Raw genomic sequence first — 22,063 nt, 5'->3', positions numbered from 1 at the left:
TGTGTATAACTTTTGACTCTTGAAATAGCAACAGCAGGTGGCTACGAAATTATTACAGTGGTACAGTGTGTGCTATAGTTAATTTTATGCAGTTATGATTTAATAACTGTATCTTTAATAAGTTTGTTGACATTGCTCTTGACAGAATGGTGCCATGCACCACCTGTGTATGTGTGTGTGCGTTTTGATAAATTTCAACTTTCTAAAATAGATTTGTGTATAATTTTATAGTAGTAAGTGATAAAATAGACATATATTTTATGTATTCGTGGCATACTTTTTCCTTTTCTTGTTTTCCCCTTTCCTCCCTCCCCCTTTTCTTCTCCTTCCCTCCCTCCCTTTCTTTTTCTCATATTCTAGGCTCTGTGGTTCATCTGAGAGTTTTTTTTTTTCCAAATGGCTACAAATCTTGGGGTGGGGGGGAGATCTGCCTATAAATGAACCCATGCAGTTTAAATCTGTGTTGTTGAAGGATCAACTGTACTTACTGGACCATTTTGAGGTTTAAATTAGATAATACTGTGAATAGCACCTAGAATGGTACTGGAAAGTAGCAAATGCTCACTAAACATTAGGAATTATTGTTAATATTATTTTACACGACTTTCTATTCAGTACACTGTCATTGAAATAAGATCATTTCAAATTTTTCCACTGGTTTTCCATTTGGTGTGGAAAATGAAACTTCTTCACATTGCATTCACTAATGGAAGAGATGAAGGATTGTAGAAAGGCAAACACCTTATTCTTAGCTAACTGCACTCCTGAGAACCTTTCGACGTTTGGCAGTCTTGGGGCCATGCCACTCCTGCAGCTGGCAGTGGACTATGCTTCTCATTTCTGAACTATGCTTGACTCCACCGAGCCTTTGGGATGCATGACTTCCAGGCAGATCAGATGACAGCCAATTCTGGATTAGTAGAAAGAGAGGAGACAGATTGTCCCTCTGAGTAGTGTGAACCATGTAGGTATAAAAGGAGTCAGTTCCGAAAGTCATTTACAAGACCATGAAGGTACCGCAGTAGTTGTGGGAAGGCGGTGGTAGAAACCAAAAAGGGTAGTAGGGACCACAATCAGGGAGCCAAAGCCGTCAGGGATCTCCTTGGCAGAAAGAAAGAGCTGGATGGGGGAGGAGATACAACGAAAAAGAGAAAGACTGATCAACACCTTCATAGCCCATGGGTGACAGCCACAATATCAGTCCACAAAGCATCCTTTGGCCCTCTGTGTTTCTTTTTCCTTTTTTTTTCTTAAATTAAAAATGGTTAATATAAAACATTTCAAACATATGTAAGAGTAGCAGAACAGTAGAACTACTCCCCTTAGTCTCCCCACATCCTTCTCTTCATATCCACAACATGGTTTTAACGATGACCAACTCTGGGCCAATCTTATTTCTTCTTTAACTCCAGGCACCCACTTACTTGATTATTTTGATTTTTTTAAAAATAAACTTTTGGTGCATTTGTAAAAGCCTTAGTTTGGAACACAGTCTCTTCAGTAGTCTATGTACAGCCTACTTTTATTTATTTAGTGAGCTACTTAAATAGTGTTTGCTTTCTTTTTGATTTGCCAAATCTTTTTCTTTAGTTCCTTAAACATTTTTAAAAATTGTGGTGAAAGATTTAACATACAATTTACCTTTTTAATCTATCTATCTATTTATTCATTTATTTGAAGCTGGGTTGCTCAAGTGATTTTCCTGATTCAGTCTCCTCAGTAGCTGGGAGTACAGAGTGTCACTGTGTTCAGCTTCTGACTATATATATGTGTATGTATATATACTATATATGTGCGTGTATATATATATAGTTTTTATACATATATACCTACTTATATATAGTTTTTTCACAAATTTATGTTCTATTAAAATTATTTTTCATTTTATTTTTTTAATGTTTTGTTTTTTTTATTCTGGGGATTTAACCCAAGGATACTTTACCACTGAGATACATCCCCAGCTCTTAAATTTTTTTTTTTTTTTGAGACAGGTCTTGCTAAGTTGATGTGGCTGTCCTTGAACTTGGTGATCTTTCTGCCTTAGCCTTCTAAGTCTCTGGAATTACAGGTATGTACCACTGTGCCTGGATCATTTTATTTTATTTTTTAAATATTTATTTTTTAGTTGGACACAATATCTTTATTTACTTATTTTTATGTGGTGCTGAGGATCGAACCCAGGGCCTCTCATGTGCTAGGTGAGTGCTCTACCACTGAGCCACAACTCTAGCCCTCATTTTATTTTTAATCTTACAAATAGAATCTCTATGCGTCATTTGTTAGGCTAAAGTACACTGTGTGCTGTGTTCTAATTCCAGTTTTCCTATATCTAAAACCTTTTCCCCTTCCTTCCATCTCCCGCCCCCCTCTCTCATTTTTTTTTTGCAATACCAGGAATTGAACCCAGGTATAGTTTTTATACATATATACATACATATATATATAGTTGTTATACATATATACCCAAGCCACATCCCTAGTCCTTTAAAAATTTTTAAATCTTATTTTGAGGAAGGGTCTTGCTAACTTGCAATCCTCCTGCCTCAGTTGGTGGGATTGCAGGTTTGGGCCACTGTGCCTACCCCTCCTATACCTTTATAGCTAACTTTTTTTGGTGGTAATGTGTATGTTGCTACTTTATACAACTAAAACAACTTGACTAAAACAACCATGCTTGGATGCTGCCAGAGCTCAGTCACACTCCTGCTGATGTAAGGCAAGGAGTGAGATGAATCCATGCAATGGCTGAAGACTGGTCATGTCCATGAGAAAAGTTCCTCTGTCCCCATGAGTTATTTTCAGAGTAAGGTTCACTCTAAGCAGTGATGGAAATTACAAAGGCAGCTTTAGGACCTCCGCACTGACCCTGAATGGAAATCATTTAGTAGCAAGCAAATGGCAATGTTGTCATAAAGATCAAATGAGATAATGATATGTGGGAACACTTTGTGAACCTTGGGCCATTTTTATAAATGTGCAGTTGTATTATTTTGTCATCATTATTCATTTGCAATATCTAGGCAGATTGTTTCTCTATTCCTCCTGCATAAGTGGGTGTCTATAAATTGCTCAGCAAGACTAGTCTGGAGGAGAAAAAAAGGGGAGAGGTAACTATTCCCTTGTCCTTTGCCCCTCCAATACCTCCTCAAAGGAAGAATTATCATCTGTTTTAATAGATGAGAAAACTGAGGCTTGATAACTTGCCCAAAGTTTCCTAATGAATACAGGTGGGTTGGGATTCAAATCCAGGTCTGAATCTGGAACCCTTTCCCTGTTTTGCCACACTGTCTGGAATCTGTCTCAGCAGTCCTCATTCTTTCCTTATTCTCTGTCTGAATCTGGCAGGATGAACATCTCCGATTTGTGATCTTTCTCAGAATTTCTTTTCCTATTAGGATACTATTGATGAACTTAAAGAAAGTCTAAGCAAAAATATTGGGAGGACAGGGCACCTTCAATTTGTGAATTTTGAGAGGAACCAGGAAATCCAGGGGTGGCTGTGCATGTCACTTAGGCTGTCACATCTCCAGGGCTCAAATCAGCTAGGTGGATGAATTGGAGGAAAATGCCTTTAACCAGGGCCACAAGATCAGGGCAACCTGTTTTAGTTAAACCCTCTCCTCTCACTGTAGTACGGAGCTATTCGTACCTGTCCTACATACACAGCAGCTTTGGGATCCAATGAGGTAACGTGCTCTGGGTTGACACGATCAGATGAGGTAGCAGATGGGAAAACAGTTTGAAAACTGCAAAACATTTTTTTTTCTTCCCAGCCCTAATGTATTTGTTTTAATTGTTCTCATTCCCTCTCACCAAAGCCCTCTCCTGGGAAAGCCCTTATGATAAGGGCTCCTCCTAAACACGGAGGTTTGAGAACGGCCCGGGAGGTTAGCAACGTGAAGCCGCGTAAAGCAAATTACAGGAAGTCCAGTCACTATTTATTTTATGAAGTTAGCGGCTGAATATGTTAAGCAAATGTTTTCTTAATTGTGGCAGTATGAGAAAAACAATGGGGGGCAAGGGCGGCCTGGGATGGGGGAATGTCAGGCCTCCCCTCCCCGTCCCGTCCCCAGCAAATCTCCAGAGAATGACAGGAAAAAATTAAAGACAGGCCTTTTCTTTTCGTGGTCACATGTCGACGCTGCCGCTGTAATAAGAACCTGCGCCAATTAGAAACGTTCACCTCCTCCTCCCCGCCCCTCCCCGGGCCCATTTCAGAGCAGGCCGGGTCGTGGACTCCAGGAGTTTTCCAAACACAGCAAACACTGGTGTGCGAGCTGCGGAGGGGACGCTTTCTACTCTGACCTCCCTCCTTCGCCACTCGGCTCCCTCCCTTCCACACTGTTTTGATTTACTAGGACTTCCTTCTCCAGGAGAGGGGGCGGGGGACGAGAGACGCCTCTGAGCGCCTGGGTTGAGAGTGAGTGAGCGTGTGTGTGTGTGTGTGTGTGTGAGCGCGCCCGGGTGTGTGCGCGCTGTGGAGTGGCGGAGTGTAAAATGCTGTAATGGGAGGAAACCCACCGCGTCCGAGCGCCCTGAACTGCAGCGGCTCTTCTGATTCCAGGTGGCACCTGAGCGCAGACTTCCAAAGCAAGTGCGACCTGTACCTTCAGGTACGTGGAGCCGTCTGCCTGTCCCGGCCGTGTGGCTTGGGTGTGGGTGACTAACGAGGGGCAGAGGCCAAGAGAAGCCCAGGGTGGCGCCCCGTGGAGCGTGGAGCTCGGGAGGCGGGAGGCAGCTGTGCGCGCCGGTGTGGCTCGGGTGTGGACGCCGATCCAGGCGCTGCAGGGTTGCTACGCCCTTGGGTTGCAGAGTGTGAGGCTGGGAACGACAGCGGGTCGGAGCGAAAGGCAGCGTGGGAGCCGCAGATTTGATTCGATTGCGCTCAACTGGGCGGGCTGAGTGGCGGGTAAGGGGCAGCAAGTCTAGAGGCCACGGAGTACGACAGGACTGCGGTGCTGTGTCCGCGGGGTGCAGGAACCTATGGGGAGCGTGTGCGAACGTGCCTGGCCCTGAGCAGCAGGAACCTGGGCGAGCACCAAATGTTCGTTTGTGTTTGTGCACTGAAGGTGTGTGTTCCCACGGGGAGCACACTGTGTGGGCTGTGCCCACGTGCCCTTATTTGCAAGCGCCTACTCGGAGGGGCCCAGCTAATATTCTCCACCCGAGCGCGCCTGCAGTAGCTGGGTAGGTGCGAGCTGGCGCTCCGCGCGCGGCCTGCGGGGGGAGGGGAACGAGCTTCACGGGCAGCTCGGGGCCCCGGCCCCGCCTCCCCACGGGCTCACCTGGGCTCGGCCCCCACCTGCTCGTGGTGGAGGCGTGGCCTGGGCGTGGCCTGGGCGGCCCAGCGGAACTCGGGAGAAGGCGGGCGGCGCCTCATTCCAGGGATTCCTCACGCTCCGGTCCGCCGCGGAGCCAGCCCGGCGCGCGCGCCCGCGTCTGCGTGTGCTTAAATGGCAGCCGGTGCGGGAGCGCGGGCGCGAGCGCGCCTGTGCGTCCGCGCGCCCCCGGAGTGCTCCCCGCGCGCCTGGCGGCCCCGTCTCTGTCCCGGGGCCCGGCCGGCCCGAGGCGGGCGAGCCTGGAGCCGCCGGGTGGTGAGTGAGCAAGAACCGGGCGGGCCCCGAGCTGGGTGAGGGCTGGCCTGCAGGGGACCTTAGGAGTGGGTTGACCTGAAGCGGGACGGGGATGCCTTCCTTGAGGGGAGGAGGCGGCTTGTCCTCACAGGACAGCAAACGAGGCTAACGTTGGGAAGGGAAGCGACTGTGCTTCGGGAGCGGGAGATTCAGCTCGTGGAGGGAGTCCTAGGCACCGGGCCGACATAGAGGCCCCGCACCCTGCATCCGCTTGGTCCCGGCCCGCCTCGAGCCAGGGCTGCGGCGCGGGACTGAGGGAAGGGGCAGAAGATGGGTAGCAGGGACCAGGCTCTTTCCTCTTACTACACTTCCCGCCTCTTGCCCCAAACAAAACTGCACACTGTTCCTGCACTGTGTGCAGGCCTCGCCGAAAAGCAAAGTTCTTTTTCTTTTTTTGTTTTCGGTAGTCTCCTTTGATTAATCACACTGAGACATTTACTTGTCTCAGATTAGGATGACAGTACTTGCTGGGGCTGTTAAGTTAGTCTTTATGCGCTTTACTGGCATGTAGTCATCTGTTTAAGCTAGATGATTAAAAAAATCGGTTTCACTTTGATCATCTGTGCTGTATGTTGCTAGTTGTATTTCCTTCTCTGTGGTTAATAGGAACCAGCAGCCTGGTGCGGGGGTGTGGGGGGAAGTGGAGGCGGCTCTTGCAGTTTTATCTGCGCTGCTTGCCCCTCTATTTAAAAGGTATTAACCCACTTTGTAGGGTTTTAGAATCTTTTTCCTAAACCCAAGGCTACCTTGACTAAGAAGGAGACTCACTTGGAACAAAGACAAAACACGATAAACGGCAGTTTGCGTGTTAAGATTTGAAGGTCAGTTTTGCGTACCAAAACTTTGATTCTTTGCCCTAGTGTTTTAAAGCCCACGGCCTTGAAGCTCATTGTTTCCCACTGTAGCTAAGGAGGAGACTGGCATGACTGCCAGAAGGGTAGAGTAGGAAGTTTGAAAGAGATCTCTTTGGGGGGGGGGGCAGCGTTAAGTGGGAACCCAATGGAGTGATTTCTTTTTTATTCTTCTTTTTTTTAAAATGATCTTGGGGATCAAACCCAAGGCTTCATGCATGCTAGGCAACACTACCACAGAGCCACATCCCCAGCCTCCATGGAGTGGTCATGGGAGAAGTTACTTATTATCTCGAAATCTCCATGTTCTGAATTTATTTAAAAATACTTTCCTCAAAAGTTTCTTATACCCAAGACAGTTTTCTAAGGTCTTGTCTTGTCTTTCTTTCTTTTTTTTCTTTTGGTCTTGTGTAGTTCCTGTTGCATCTGGCTGAAAAGTCCCCCGCCCCATGGAAATGATGTAAACCCTTTAATTTGTTGTTTCACTTTGGCAAAATTTTAATCCCAGGCCGATTTCCCCTGCCATGCCACTGTGTTTTCACACTTCTGGGCAGCCTGTCTTTGCTTTTCCATTTGGAAGGGAGTGCAAACTGATTTTTTTTGTTGTTGTTGTTGATCAAAACACAATACAATTAAGACAATTCTGCTATAAATAACCATGGTCTGCATTCAAAAACTGTGAATGTTGTAGTAAAAACAGCTCTGGCTTCTTACTCCAGAGACTTGAGTTCAAGTCCCCTAGCTATGTCAGGAAGGTTTTTGGACCAGAAAAAGTTATTCATACTTAACCTTTGCATTTGGTTTACCTCTGTAAGAGGGTGATACTGTCTGTTCCAGAACATCACACAGTTTCAGGAATTACAAGGAATAATGTGCTTTGAAAGTATTTTGTGTTAGGTTATTTATAAAAGCCTTTGAAGATTGGAAAGAACTTCATAAACACAGTTGTTGCCACTTCCCTTGACTGACGTAGAGCTATGACTTTAAGATTTTAACAGTCTGCGCAGCTGTAATTAGGAAGCTAAAATCTTCACTTTTAAATGTTCTGTAATGTCAACTTCCTTTTAACTCCTTATTGGAGTTCATATTGTTATATGTTGTTACCTCCTACCTCTGGTGATGGCTAGACAGATCCAGAGGAAGATGTTACTTTTGTGTCTCTTCTGTGTGTCTCTTCTGGATAGCCTTGCTATGCAACTTTTAATTCACTTAATATTTAGAGTAGTAACAATAATAAATAAAAATCATCTTGCAACTTTGAATGTGACAGTATAATACGAACAGTTGCAAGTTGAGTGAAGCATAGAAAAAACTTAGTAAATTATGACTAAGTATATTATCCAGTCTGTTTAATGTCTGAGTGAGAAAAGCTGTTGCAGGTATGAGAAACTGGTGGCGGAGGAAATTGTGTGTGTGGAACATTTGTTAAGATATATCCTAAAGTTAATGAAGTCTTGGTGTGTGGGCTTAATAGAAGAGTAAAGCAAATTAAAGCAAATATTGCTAAATCAGCCTCTTACCAATAGGACCCATTCACATTAAAAAACAGTTGGGCACAGTGGTGCATGCTTGAAATTCCAGCAATTCAGGAGGCTGAGGCAGGAGAGTTAAAAATTTGAGGCCTGCCTGGGCCATTCAGCCAAGACCCTGTCTCAAAATATAATAGGGATGGGAATGTAATTCAGTCTTTGCCTAGCATTTGTGAAGCTAGGGATTTGGGTTCGATCCCTAGTACTGCAAAACAAAAATCTAGGAACTAAGTTGCCAAATCTTGATGGTACAAACTGCCAAGGTAGAAGAGGAAAGAGAACAGGAGATGTTGAAACCAGGAAAAAAAAATCATTGTATCTGGGATACAGTATAGAATGTACTTTCTGTGTCTCCTGCCTCAGGCCTGATAATCAGATACAGCTGATTCATATTTATGAATTTGCCTACTTGCAAAAATGTGTTTGAAACCCCGAAAGCAGTAATTGCAGTGCTTTGTTAGACATTGGGGAGCAAGTACATGGTGAGGAAAAAATTTGAGTGCACGTGTTCCCAGCTGAGGTGGAAAAAAGCAATATTTTGCCTTCTTCTTCAGCTCTCAAATTACATACATATAAACAAGTGTGCTTTGGGGGACTCTTTAGCACCACCTTATTTTTTGGCATTTTTATGCTTTATGCTTGGGATTTTGTTAAAAATTGCCTTTAAATGTGGTGCTGAAGTGCTGTCTAGAGCCAAGAGGGGTTCAATAGTCTTGACAGAAAATTCCTGTGGGGTTCAGCATTAGATAGTTACAAGGCTGTTGTCTCTGGGTTTAGCATTATGGAATCAACAATAGATATTTAGTAAAGAATCTCTGAACAGAAATACAAAGAAAAAGGAGATAAACTGGGTATGGTGGTGTAGACTGTAATCCTTGAGATTACAAGGAGGCTTGAGACAGGAGGATTACAAGCTTGAGGCCAGCCTGGGCAGTTTGTTGAGGCCCTACACAGGGCCCCAAAATAGAAAAGGGCTGGGGCTGTAGTTCAGTAGTAGAGTATCCCTGGGTTCAATCCCCAGTACAACAAAAAGTCTGAGCAGAGACTCAAAAGAACCTAATTCAGTGCTTACAGTGACTTTATGGAATATAATTACAGTGAATAATGAGAATTAACTGTCTTTGTTGATAGGTTAAAGTTGACCTAATATAGCATGTCATGAGTTAAAAAAGTTTATCTGGGCTTTAATAGGCTGGGAGTTGAGATTTGAAGATTAGACCTGGGGTATTAGGGGAGCTTTTCCAACTTGAACCATGGTGCAAATTGATTTCTTTTCTTTCTTTCTTTTTTTTTTTTTTTTTTTTGCTGTTGAGGGGTATCCTGAGGATTGACTCGGGGGGCAGTTTACCACCAAGTTACATCTCCAGTCGTTTTTTATTTTTATTTTGAGACAGGATCTCACTAAATTGCTGAGGGCCTCACTGAATTGCCCAGGCTGACTTTGAATTTGAGGTCCTCCTGCCTCAGCCTCTGGATTGGTTGGGATTACAGGTGTGAGCCACTGCATTCAGCTATCACTCTTATTCTTGAGCATAATAGGTCCCTTAGAATATGTGGCTCCCTCAGCACTTGTGAATAGGAAATTTAAAGTATCTAAGCAGAATAAATGTAAGAATGAACATATCCAGAGTAAGCTACAAATGCCAAAGAATTGTTTATTTCATATGCAATACTCTATAAGACTGAGGTCTTAAAAATGAAAAGATAGATTTCTAGTAACCTAAATATTGAGAGCAAAGCATAGTTCCTTTTTAATCTAGGCTGACAATAATGTGCCACAATAATGGGGAGTAGTAGTCTGCTCCAGAAGTCTAGACTTGGAGTTGTATTGTTAGCATTAGACATTGCTGTGTCATTGTGGGCTTGCAGTTCAGGGATTTTCCAGGGATACCTCAGGGAGATGGATGAACTAAAGCCAGTAGTAAAAAGTTATGCCAGCATCAGGCAGCCTTACTTCAGGGTTATGAAATGTGCTGTAAGTTTGGTTTTGCAACTTTAAGCCGTATAGATGGCCCTTGCCTGGCACATGGTCAGCTCTCATAGTCTGTGTAGCAAATTAGTAGCAAACTGCATGGAAGTAACTGAGGATCTCGGTCATTGCATGGTGGCACTGCCTGCCAGCTCCTGTTGCTAGCGTCATTGATGACTAAATATCACATCCCTGCCTTTCCACAGGGCTGAGGACACCCAAGGACTGGGTGAAAATGAGCCTGGGGCCACTATATAGCCTCAGAAAACCTCAAGCAATTGAGTTAAGCGTTCATTTAACGTCTAGAATGGTGTCCCTTTATTCAGCCCAAGACCACTGAGGTCTGGCTCTCTGTTGAGGTGATGAGTGGCCAGAGCTAAGTTGACACCCCAGGGCCTGAGGTTACCTGTTCCTGATATCTAAGGGGCCCCCTGTTGGAGTGTCAGAGATTGGTGTTCCCCTAGCCTGTCCATCTGCAGAGGCTTTATGGGGAGGGGACATACCTGTACCGAGTTACCAGCTTCTTCCATTTTCTAGGATGACGTGAGGTCCATTGCCAACAGATTTGGCTCTTGTTTGGGGGCTTATGCAGGAGGTTGGCAAGCACTGAAAGAAGCTTGATTAGGGATTTTAAGCATACACACATATATATTTTTTTAGTTCTCTGGAAATAACAGAACCCGTAGGTATATTATTCATATTTTAAACATTTAGCCTGGTGAATTTTGGGAATGGTTATGTGTAGACATAAGGAGTTGGGTGTAAGCAGAAGTTGGGTAAGTCCTTGGGGCATTGTCCCTGGTGCTTCAAATTATGGCCACATGGGTCGATTATTCATGCTCAGAACATGCCCTGATGAGGAAAGCTGAAACAATCACAGATCTGTCTGTGGACACTCTTTGGTGGTGTGCCCAAAGAGTAGTGTGAATAAGGGCTGGCTTCTCTTTAGAAGGTGTCACATGATTTAAAGTTGTGGAATTCCAAGTACCCAGGTGCAGCTTTGAACTGTTATCCCCTGTTGGAGCGTAACAACAGGTTTTCTTGAGTGCGACTAAGCAGGCATCACCCTTCTTCTTTACACAGAGCCTGTCCTCGGAGCCTGAGTTCTTTGGGCTTTGACTTGATTCTGCCTTTGTTGCAGCCCCAGGGATCCTGAGGGCTCTGACATTTGTGGCCCAGTGGTGTGGTCATTCATCCTCATCTCTCCATCAGCTATTTTTCTTTCCTGCTTTGGTTACTATTGCTGTGGCCCCCTGCCTGCCTGTAATTAAAAGAAAAAAAAATATGGCAGGGTTATCATGTTCCAGAGAAGAGCTTGTTCCCCTGTGCCCGCTGTAGAAGCCTTTACATTATTGCTTGATATACATCTCAAGGTACAGGGAATAGCACAGGTCTGGAAGTCTTGGTAACTGAGGGAAGGTTTTCTTAGATAACTTGAAAAAATCGCACTTGTTTCCAAAAACTATTCATGATTTAAACTAATCATGCTGATTTTTACTTAATAACAGTAAAAGTAGAGCTGGATGCATTGGCGCACACTTGTAATCCCAGAGATTTGGGAAGCTGAAGCAGGATTGCAAGTTCTATGCCAGCCTCAGCAACTTAGTGAGACCCTGCCTCAAAATAAAAAACTAAAAAGGACTGAGAATGTGGCTCAGTGGTTTAAGTGCCCTGGGTTCAATCCCCAGTACCAACAAAGGCGGGGCGGGGAGTAAAGGTGGGGGAGAGAAGGGTAAGGAAATCTTAACCAGTGGGTATTCAGTTACCATTAGCTGGGAGCAGGAAGTTTTGATTTTCACAGTAGGTTGACCTTAGGTAATAATAATGTACTATATATTTCAAAAAATTAGATGAAAGGATTTTAGATGTTTTCATGATAAAGAAATGAAAAAATGAGAGATAAATTTACCCTCATTTAAACATTGCACAGTTTTATATCAGAACATCAAATGGTACACTCTAGATTTGTTCAGTTTTTATGGTTTTATGTACCAATGAAAATGTATTTAAAATAAAAATCAAGGTGTAGGAAGAATAGCATTGTATTGTGGGTCAGAGGCTTAGATTCTAGTCTTAGCTTCTTGAGGAAGTCACTTATGTTCTTGGCACCTTGGTTTTTCATCTGGAGCACCATAAGAACAGTGTTCTTTGTCCATTTGGTCTAACTCACAGTTTGTGAGAATCCAGTGAGGTCAGTTATGTGTGTTTTGAAAAAGTATGCGCTACAGTTATGTGTGTGGTGTTGGTAGAGGTAGGGTGACAGATCTGTGTCTTATCTTGATTTATAACACAGCTTAAGTTGTGTCATTTAATCTGCAGGACAGGTTTGTGATGGTAGGAGGGTTAGGCAGTGTTATTATTTACTTTAAGGAACCTAATACCAAGAGAGGTTCAGTTTCCATACAGCTAATGTCAGACATCAACCCAAAACCTGGAATGAAATAGGCATTCAGTGGTTAATTGTTGATTGAGTAGGTGAAAGTATTATAGTGGGGCTCACAGGGGATTTCTGATGTGGCATCCTGGCTATATTTATTTAACAGATGGTAAAGCGTGAGAAGAGAAATAACACAGATGAGACATTTTTAGCAAGAAGAGCAGAGAGGAATGGTTTGAGAGTTGCATGTGAATAGGAAGAATGTCACAGGAAGTTGGTGGAACATCATTTGGACACACTTTGGGGAAGAAATGGGAGGATGTTAAAGCTACAAGAGCCATGCTCGCCTGTGACCACCAAAATCTGGTGACAGTTTGGTCTTTGTTTTCATTTTAGTTACCTTCTCGCTGAGGCTGTTGGCCAACCAAATTCACCACGGTATGGTACACATTGGTGTTAGTTGCTCAGAGGCAAGGATTTTGCCTTTGTTTATCTGTAACATCTAAACAGAGTGTTTAATAGAAATAGGAGCTATTTAGTGGAGACCTCAATTCTTGTCAGCCAAAAGGGCCATACACCCTGTTTCATGGTATGATGGTTTATACCATTGAAAGGTATTAGCCAAGGCCAAGTTGGTTCGTCCAGGGAGTGTCCTGATGGGGAGGGGAATGGAGTCTGGACTGGTGATGTAGGAGGGCCACCAGGAATTAGGGCTGTTTAAAAGCATGCTTCTGGAAGTTGGAGAGACCATCAGGTGACTTAGAAGAGCGATTGATTCCAATTGTGTTTCTGACATTTGGCCAAGTGACAGTGGGACAGGAACATCTGGTAGTTTGAATGGAATTCCTCCCGTCCCCACCTCCACTGGTGTCCAACTCTAGCCAGAGAGGTTGCTTTATATTCTCACACTCCTTGCTGAATTAGCAAAGCAAGTGGCCGCTGTTACTGGGGACCCATGGCCTGAGGCATGCCTACTGCTGTAACTTCCATCTTAGAAATCTTTGTGGAGGGCTGGGGATGTGGCTCAAGCGGTAGCGCGCTTGCCTGGCATGTGTGCGGCCTGGGTTCGATCCTCCGGCACCACATACAAACAAAGATGTTGTGTCCGCCAATAACTAATAAATAAATATTTAAAAAAAAAAGAAATCTTTGTGGAAAACTTTTATCACATTATTCTGTTCCGTTGCTTGAAAAAATATAATCTAATGCACTCCATAATTTTTGTTTTAAGACAGGCACTCTTATCTCCTCATTGACCAAAATGGCCACAGTTCTTTATAGAACACCAAAGTAATGGTGTGCAAATTTATAGCTGACCTTAGTATTAGTGCTGAATACATCTAAATTTTAGTAGTTTTGGAATTGTTACCTCTTCTTCCCTAAGTCTCAACCTTAAGCTTTTGGAGGAGCATATTATATGGGGGATCAGACGGTCTTAGGAAAGGAAAGTGGGCTGGTAAGTCAAAATGTATGACCAGTGCCTAAGAACACACGGTAGACAGTGCATGTTGTCTTCATGGTGAGTTATGATCGTGTTTGAGCACCACCGTGAATAAAGGTGAACCCAGAAATGGGTTTTCAACACAGGAGCACTGCCACTGGGCATTTCCTGTCTTTTTCTAGAATCATGTTTGTTTCCTCTTTCGTACTATTATATTCTTGGTGTTCACAAGTCAAGGTATCCTATTTTTGGTTATCGCTAAATTATAACAAACAACAGCACAGAGGGTTGGTGGGGTCGTAGCTCAGTGGTAGAGTGTTTGCCTTGCATGTGTGAGGCACTGGGTTCGATCCTCAGCACCACATGAGAATAAACAAATAAAGGCATGCTGTCCATCTACAACTACCAAAAAAAAAAAAAAACACATATAAAGAAAAGGATGTTATTGGGATATCCTTAGGTCTACCTTGTAGACACTGCATAATCCTTTGCAAAAGGTCAAAGGTAATTTGTGGTTCAGGAAGGATGTAATAAACCAGACATGTCACGTTGCTTCTGTGCTTCAACCAGTCAGACCGTTGAAGGGCTTTTCACCACTTTAGTAAAACTTCAGTATTATTGTACCCTTCTTACACCCTTTCTTCTCTCTTCTTGACTGATACCTGTTATAGTTTGGATATTAGATGTCCCCTAAAAGCTCATGTGTGAGACAAGGCAAGAATATTCAGAAGTGAAATGATTGGGTTCTGAGTGCCTTAACACAGTGAGAGGATTAATCCCCTGATGGGGATTAACTGAGTGGTAACCAAAGACAGGTAGGGTATGCCTTTGGATTATATATATATTTTTAAAATATTTTTTTAGTTGTTGATAGACATTTATTTATTTATATTTGGAGCTTAGAATTGAACCCACTGCCTCACACATGCCAGGCAAGTGTGCTACCGCTGAGCCCCAGCCCTAGCCCGGGTTATATATATTGTATCTGGTGAGTAGAGTTAGTCTCTCTGTTTCCTGGTCATCCTGTGAGCCGCTTTCTTCCACCACTCTTCACCATCACGTTCTGCCTCACCTTGAGCCCCAGGGAATGGATCTGGCTGGGTGTGGACTGCCACCTCTAAAACTGTGAGCCCTCAAATAAACTTTTTCTCCCGTAAAGTTGTTCTTATTAGGTCTTTCGGTCACAGCAGTGAAAAAGCTGACTAAAGCAGTACCTCTTATCGTTTTGGGTCTCCCCCTGCATTCATCTCTTCAGGGAAATCTTTCCAGACTTCTGTATCTGCAGCAGTGGTCAATGCCTCATCCTTTTTTTCCCAATACATTTACCGTCCTTTGCAATCTATTTAACATACTAGGCGTATATTTTTGTTTCAACAAAAGTTATTTTAATACCTAGAAAGTCTCCTCACTTCTTAGAGCACTCTGAGAGAGCAGGTAGGGATTTCCCCATTTTCACATGACAAAATGGACTCACAGAGGTAAAGTCACTTCCCAAAGTCCACACAGTTAGGAAGTAGCAAAGCCCAATGTCAAACAGGTGTCCAGAGATAACACTCTTAAATAAATAGCCATAATGCTGATTGGCTTCTCAATGTAGTGTGACCCTCCATCAAATGCTGTAGTGCCCCACCACGCCCACATTGTCAATATATTTTATTGAGCTGTGAATATTGTACAGCATGTAAAACTCAGAAGACCTTTTTTTGTAAAATTGCTGTTATCTTCCACCTCTATTTGCTTAGTACTTTTGTGGCTAGATAATGCCTGGTCCCTGACCTTTACCTCCCACCTGTGTTATTGGACCAGCCACTGCTGCCCTTATCTCACACCTGCTCCCTACAGAAGCCTCTAGTAATTCCTCACTTTACTCCTTCAGGTCAGACCTTCCTAGGCAAAACTTCTAAACCAAAGAAGTAGCATTAATTTCCTGTCACGGGTGGGCTCAGGACCTGAGGGTAAGTGTACCACCTGCCTGGCCAGCCTCTAGCTCTTGCCCAAGTTCACCCACTATGTCACACTCACCCAGACTTAGCTTCTCACGCTTCCTCACTTAGGTGCTCAGTTCTAATCAGGCGGAGGCTCAGGCTGCCTGTCCCAGGTGCTCATTCCTATCTCTGCCTTTCCTCAGACCGTTGACCCTGTGTGACTATCCTGTGGATAAGACAGGGTCCTCGCAACCCGGAAATACACAAGCAGCAATCAAGTAGGTAGGGGGAGGTCATGGAGGACAGACAGTATCATTCTGGAGGAGGGAAGCTGGGGACGGAAACCTGTGAAATGGCTTTTTGGAACATACTCTTCTCCCCCGCCCCCCCCAGCCCTAGACAAATGAAAACTAGATGTTCATAAGGGCAGCACTTGGGCTAACATTGATCTCTCCTTTATCACAAAATACACACTTTAATTTTAAGTTATACTTTCTTTTATTATCTCTTTCATTTTATTTTTGTCTTATTTTCAGTGGTCCTGGGGATTGAACGCTTGTCTTGATGCTAGGCAAGTACTTTATCACTAAGCCACACTCCCTGTCCCTATTATTGTCTTTTTAAATATGCCTATCATTATTCTGTCCCATAGACTTGTTTCTTGAAGAAGATCATCACATCTTGAAATCAGAGATTATATCTTCTGTTTCTCTCTTAAATTTTTTTTTTTTTAATATTGGTACTGAGGGCTTAACCCAAGGGTGCTCTATCATTAAGCCACATCCCTAGCACTTTTTTTTTAACTTTGAAACAAGGCCTTGACTGGTTTCAAACTTATGGTCCTCCTGCCTCAGCCTCCCAAGTCTCTAGGATTATAGGTGTGTGCCACCATGCTTGACATATCTTTTTTTTTTTTAAAAAAAAAAAACCTTTCCCAGACAATTTTCTGAATCCAGAATTAATTGGAAAATTAAAAACTGGTATGCTTCATAGATAAGTAGATGGAAGGTATCTTGAGGATGAACCTTAAATAACTAATCTCTTTCCTACCTACTTTGAATGTAAGTTGCTTGAGGGTTTAGATTTCAGAGTATCTGAGTAAACTTAAATATCTGATCTCTTATGCCAGAATTTTAGGTCTACTTCTTTGTATCATTTGATGCATTTATGGTTGGATATTTTGCTTCTGTGCATAATTTTGCCTCATTTAAGGCATATGTTAGTATATATGTCCATTTGGGTTTAGAATTTTGAAAGCATTATCCTTTGACTTGAGGGGGGATTATTTAAGAAATTGTGAGCCAGGCGTGGTGGTGCATGCCTGTAATCCCAGAGGCTTGGGAGGCTGAGGCAGGAGGATCGTGAGTTCAAAGCCAGCCTCAACAAAAGCGAGGTGCTAAGCAACTCCGTGAGATCCTGTCTCTAAATAAAATATAAAATACGGTTGGGGATGTGGCTCAGTGGTTGAGTGTCCCTGAGTTCAGTCCCTGGTCCCCCTGCTCCCCATACGAAGTCGTGGACTTCAATATTGTGGAATAGAATGCTTATCAGTAATTCTTTGCTCAGAATCACAAGACCCCTCCGCCCACAACACCCTGGCACTGGGGACTGAATCCAGGGTTGCTTTACCACTGCGCTACACCCCCAGCCCTTTTATTTTGAGACAGGGCAACTTGGTGATACTCCTGCCTCAGCCTCCTGAGTTGCTGGGATTACAGGTCCATTCCGTCTTCTTTGACATCCCTCTCCCATGGGAAACCTGCCAAGAGCCATCAGTTATGTCTCCTCTGCAGTTTTCTTTCATCCCTTCTCTCCATCAAGTACTCATCGCCTTCTGCATGCCTGGGGCTTTTATAGCTTGCTTTTTGTATCCATCCTCCTGCTTTTAGCTTCTCAGGCTCTGCTCAGTTCTGCATAGTGCTTCCAGAACAAGTTGCATAGACTGTGTCATTAAGTTATTTGTCTGCTCAGAGATTTCAGTGGATCCGTCACACCTATAAAATCAAGGCCAGATTCCATCAATACCTGCTGTCCTTTGCCATGTGCACATGGTCTGAAGATCATTTTGTACAATATTTTTTGTGCATCTGTATTTTGGCTGTGACCCATCACATGATTGTCAGGTGTGGAGATTTGCACAGGTGGCATTATGTTGGTGCTCAAAAAATATCAGTTAGGAGCATTTTGGGATTTAGATTGGGAATGTCAACCTGTACTTCTGTATTCATTCTTCAGAGGCTGAGCCGTGGTTCCCTTTCTTCTGCAAAGCCTTTCAGAATTCATGTGTATTTCTCTAGGATTTTTTTTGCAGTCCTGTTTTGGCCCTTGGCACATTTTGCCGCAGCCTAATATTGCCTTAAGTGTTCCCCAAGAGATACTTTAGGTTCAAAGAAGGGCCAGTGAAGCTGAGTGATTTTGTGTACATAAAGCTATCAGCTTCACTGCCTTTGTCCCCCGCATAGGGCACATGCAAGAAAATATGCTGTTTAACTTGATTTGCTGCAGGGTTCCCCAAATTTACCATAGGAAAACATTTTTATTCTTACCAAATATAAGCATGCAGTACAAAATGCTTTGAAAAACACAGCCGTGAATCACGTTTCTTACATACATACCTGCTCTGCAGATGGAACCTTCTTTGAAGGCAACTGGGCTTTGTTTGTTAGTCCTTCCTTTAGTCCATGTTTATTGAATGAGGTCACATGGCAAGAAGAAGGATTGGTGTTTGAAGGCCTCAAGTATGAAGATTATATAGAAAAGCAGGGCTGTCACATGCTGTAACCTGCCCTGACATAGTAGATAGTTGGGATATGGTGAAAATACTGAGTAAATGCTTCGAGTTTTCAAAAGGTACAGTTAAGAATGGGTTTTCCTCAGTTGTTGAATTAATAGGATGTGTATGTTTCTTTCCTTAATAACCGTGTAATCTGGAAAAGGGAAGCTGAGCAAAAGCAATCTAGTTTTCCAGGGGTTTCTTCCACCTTGAAATCTTATGCAGTTTTTGCTTTCTAGGTAACAGCATCTCCAGCCATTCTAATGTTTTATTTTGAGGCAGGGTCTTGCTAAATTGCTGAGGCTGGCTTTGAACTTGAAATCCTCCTGCCTCAGCTTCTGGAGCCACTGGGATTACAGATATGTGCCACCATGCCTAGCAGGAAGCAGAGTTAACTATAAAAATCCAGTCTTATTAAAAAAACGTAGTGCTGTGGGCTGGGGGTGTGACTCAGTGGTAGACTGCTTGCCTAGCATGCAAGACAAGGGTTCCACTGAGGGCCTGGGCTCAACCCACAGCACTGCAGAGAAACATAAAATCCGTGGTGCTACATAAAGTGATAGGCATTGATGATAGTACAATATGTACTATAAATTGTAACATTGAAAATTAAACATTCCTGGGCTGGAGACATAGCTCTGAAGTAGAGTGCTTGCCTAGCATGCACAAGGCCCTGGATTCCGTCTCCAACATCATGAGGAAAAATAAAAATCCTAATGGATTTAAGTCCATTTAATTAGCCAGTGGGATTCTCACACCACTTTTCAGGAACATGCTGCAGATGTGAAGTGACACCTGTGTGGTCATGCAGGCGCTCTGGTTACTGCCCCAAGAGGGTCTCCAGTAGCCCCTCAGCTAGGGAGGTGAGAGAACAAGAAGGTTCAATCTTAGTTGTTTCTGGGAAACTAATAAACCAACAACTACCGCTGCTAACCATCATCACCACCACAAAAATCACAGGCTGGCAGTAATGCTGTGTTCATAGACAGCCTTTGTTCTGAAAGCTATTTATTGTTGGTTATGTCTGTACAGACATGTTACACATGCGCATAAACATTTATAAGACAAATAACATGGGCATGAATGTTCACAATATTCCTCTTTTTAGTACTCACATGAGCTGCTTCCTGGAGTTGGCAAACTTGAGTTTGGTAGATAGCATGGAATTTAACCCTTTTCTCTGTTCCTGAACCGGACCTTTGTGTTTCTTCAGATGAAATGATTTCATCCTTGGAACAGTGATTTGTATTTACTGGAGGAACTGTTCTTTATTGATTGCTAGAGTTTTATTTATTTTTTCCTATTCTGTTGATGGGGATGGAACCCAGGGCCTCATTTATGCTAAGTACATTCTCTGAGCTACACTCCCAGTCCCGCTAACTACTAGAATTCTAAAAGTCTTTTGGGTTCTGTTTAAATTCCTTATTTTCCCCCACCTCACCTCTCTATTTTCCTTTTAGGCTCAACCAGGAATGGAGACACCGTTGGATGTGTTGTCCAGGGCAGCATCTCTGGTCCATGCTGATGATGAAAAACGTAAGTCAGGAATCTTTTTTCCTCCTTAAAAATCTATTTCAAGTATTTTTTACCCATGCTTCTTGTCTCTTGCGTCATATTGAAATGATGTGCTTCTCCATGTGGCTTTGTGAGTATTTGCTGTTGATTTTGGTTGTTTTCCTCAGTATACTAGCTTGGCATCCTTATTTTTATTTGCAAGTATCAGAACTTTTTTTTTCTCTTCTGGGGACTAGAACTCAGGGCTCACATGTGCTAAGCAAGTGCTCTACCACTGAGCTACAGGTCAAGTATTCTTTTTTTTTTTTTTTTGGTACCAAGATTGAACCTAAGGGAACTCAACCACTGAGCCTTGTCCCTAGGCCTTTTAATATTTATTTAGAGACAGAAGTCTTGCTAAGTTGCTCACTTAGTTGCTGAAGCTGGCTTTGAACATGCCATCCTCCTGCCTCAGCCTCCCAAACCGCTGGTATTATAACTGTGCTCCACTGTGTCTAGCCAAGAAACTTTTCTTCTTCTTCTTCCTCTTTTTTTTTTTTTGGCCATATTGGGGATTGGACCCAGGTCCTTTGTATGGTGGGCAAGCACTCTGCAGTGAGCCCAAGCCACATCTCCAGACTTAAGCACTAAAATATTAAGAACAAAACCCCAAAAACTCAAGGTTGAACTGCTACCTATTATACAGTCTCAAAGATGAGCTACTTTCTAGTTGGGTTGTTAACGGACTAGCAGGCTGTGAAGAACATGTGCTTGAAATGTCAGATCTGTCCAGTTGCTGGCTGTTAGACTTGCTTTCTACACCCCAGTTTCCTCAGTAGTAATGTGAAAAAAGAATCCATGCTTATAAAGGGTTGTGAGATCAAATGAGCTGTTGTGTGTACGGTACCAGCGTTAGCTTTTAGGCTTCTCTCCCCACTCCTTGTTGATCCTCTGATGGAATTTTTTTTTAATATTATTGATGTGTCTCCCCCCACCATCTCCCCATTACCACTCTTCACACAAGATTGTCATTGGAGTAGTAACTGGCTGAAGTAGTCATTAAGGATTTTTTTTCTAGCCTCTTATATAATTCACATCTAGTTAGCCTTTGATTGTTGGGAGGCTGTAACTGCCTCTTGGTGAGGTATAATTATCCCTTACTCAGGAAATTGAAGCCCATGGATGTAAGTGTCATTCCCAAGGACGCTGAGCTAGGGAGAGGTGGCTGAAGGCTATTATCTGTCTCGGCAACAAAAAACCCTCTTTATGCCTCTGAGGTCACAATACATGTGACTGACTTGGATAGTTCTTTACAGACTTTGTTGAACATCAACATGCTTAATTTAGAAGTTTGGAGAGTATTTTGTCCAAATGTAGTTAGGGTCTGTGAAGCAAGATACTGTTTATAAAAGTGAAAGATGGAAATAACGACCTCAGGGTGGCTGTTGGTATAAAACCTTGAGTGTGGGGAGGAAAAACTTTCTTCTCTCCCCCTTTCTTTTCCTTTTCAGTCTCTCTCCTGAAGTTCAGCTTCGGGATCACTTTGTTTCAGTCGTATGAATGATTTTTTTTTTTTAACTGGGAATTGATCCCAAAGATCCTTTACCACATTCCCAACTCTTTGTTTTTTTATTTTGAAATGGGACCTTGCTAAGTTACTGAGGGCCTCGGTGAATTGATGAGGTTAGCCTCAAACTTGCCATCCTCTTATCTCAGCCTCCTAAGTTGCTGGGATTATAGGCATTGCTCCACTGCACCTGGCCTGTAAATGATGATTGAACATTTATGTATATTTAAGGGATGATAAAGATGAAGAAGGTACCGTCCTTCCACTCCTGGAGCTTATAAACATATTATTCATAAGCTTTATCTTTCGAGTATATAGAGAAGGATACTGTCTATGTGGGAGAGCCATTTTCAGAGAAAATGACAAAGACTGACAAGGGAGAGAAGACTGAGTTTTATCCAGCCTATTGGTGTTTTTGCAGAATACAGATAAATACACATGCAAAGCTAGAATAATCAGAGGGTTGACTTTCCTCTGGAACCTTCTTCCTATACCTCTGGTGAC

General features: G+C 43.1%; 1 protein-coding gene and 1 long non-coding RNA gene across 20 annotated transcripts in view; one reads left to right on the top strand and one right to left on the bottom strand.

Annotated features, from left to right (window-relative positions):
• Positions 1-571: 571 nt before the first annotated feature.
• On the bottom strand, positions 572-5,414 carry LOC144373239 (uncharacterized). The gene is made up of 2 exons (XR_013432987.1): positions 5,286-5,414; positions 572-1,119 (listed from the first exon to the last, which is right to left on the bottom strand). It is a non-coding gene; the product is annotated as an uncharacterized LOC144373239 (long non-coding RNA).
• The window catches only part of LOC144373238 (uncharacterized), a 203,081-nt gene continuing 185,444 nt past the window's right edge, over positions 4,427-22,063 (top strand). For 2 of the 19 annotated variants that reach the window (XM_078036351.1, XM_078036348.1), the window contains exons 1-2: positions 4,427-4,613; positions 19,959-20,034. In XM_078036351.1, coding sequence (XP_077892477.1) covers positions 4,506-4,613; positions 19,959-20,034 — 184 coding nt within the window. In that variant the 5' untranslated portion in view covers positions 4,427-4,505. Of the gene's footprint in view, positions 4,614-5,346; positions 5,630-6,345; positions 6,455-19,958; positions 20,035-22,063 lie in introns of those variants that run through there. The other 17 variants (XM_078036350.1, XM_078036345.1, XR_013432982.1 and 14 more) reach the window with 14 other exon arrangements.

The sequence above is a fragment of the Ictidomys tridecemlineatus genome, unplaced genomic scaffold, assembly GCF_052094955.1.
Source record: "Ictidomys tridecemlineatus isolate mIctTri1 unplaced genomic scaffold, mIctTri1.hap1 Scaffold_323, whole genome shotgun sequence".
NCBI lineage: Eukaryota > Metazoa > Chordata > Mammalia > Rodentia > Sciuridae > Ictidomys > Ictidomys tridecemlineatus.
The sequence above is the reverse complement of the archived record's forward strand: the minus strand, read 5'-3'. Positions and strand labels throughout refer to the sequence as shown.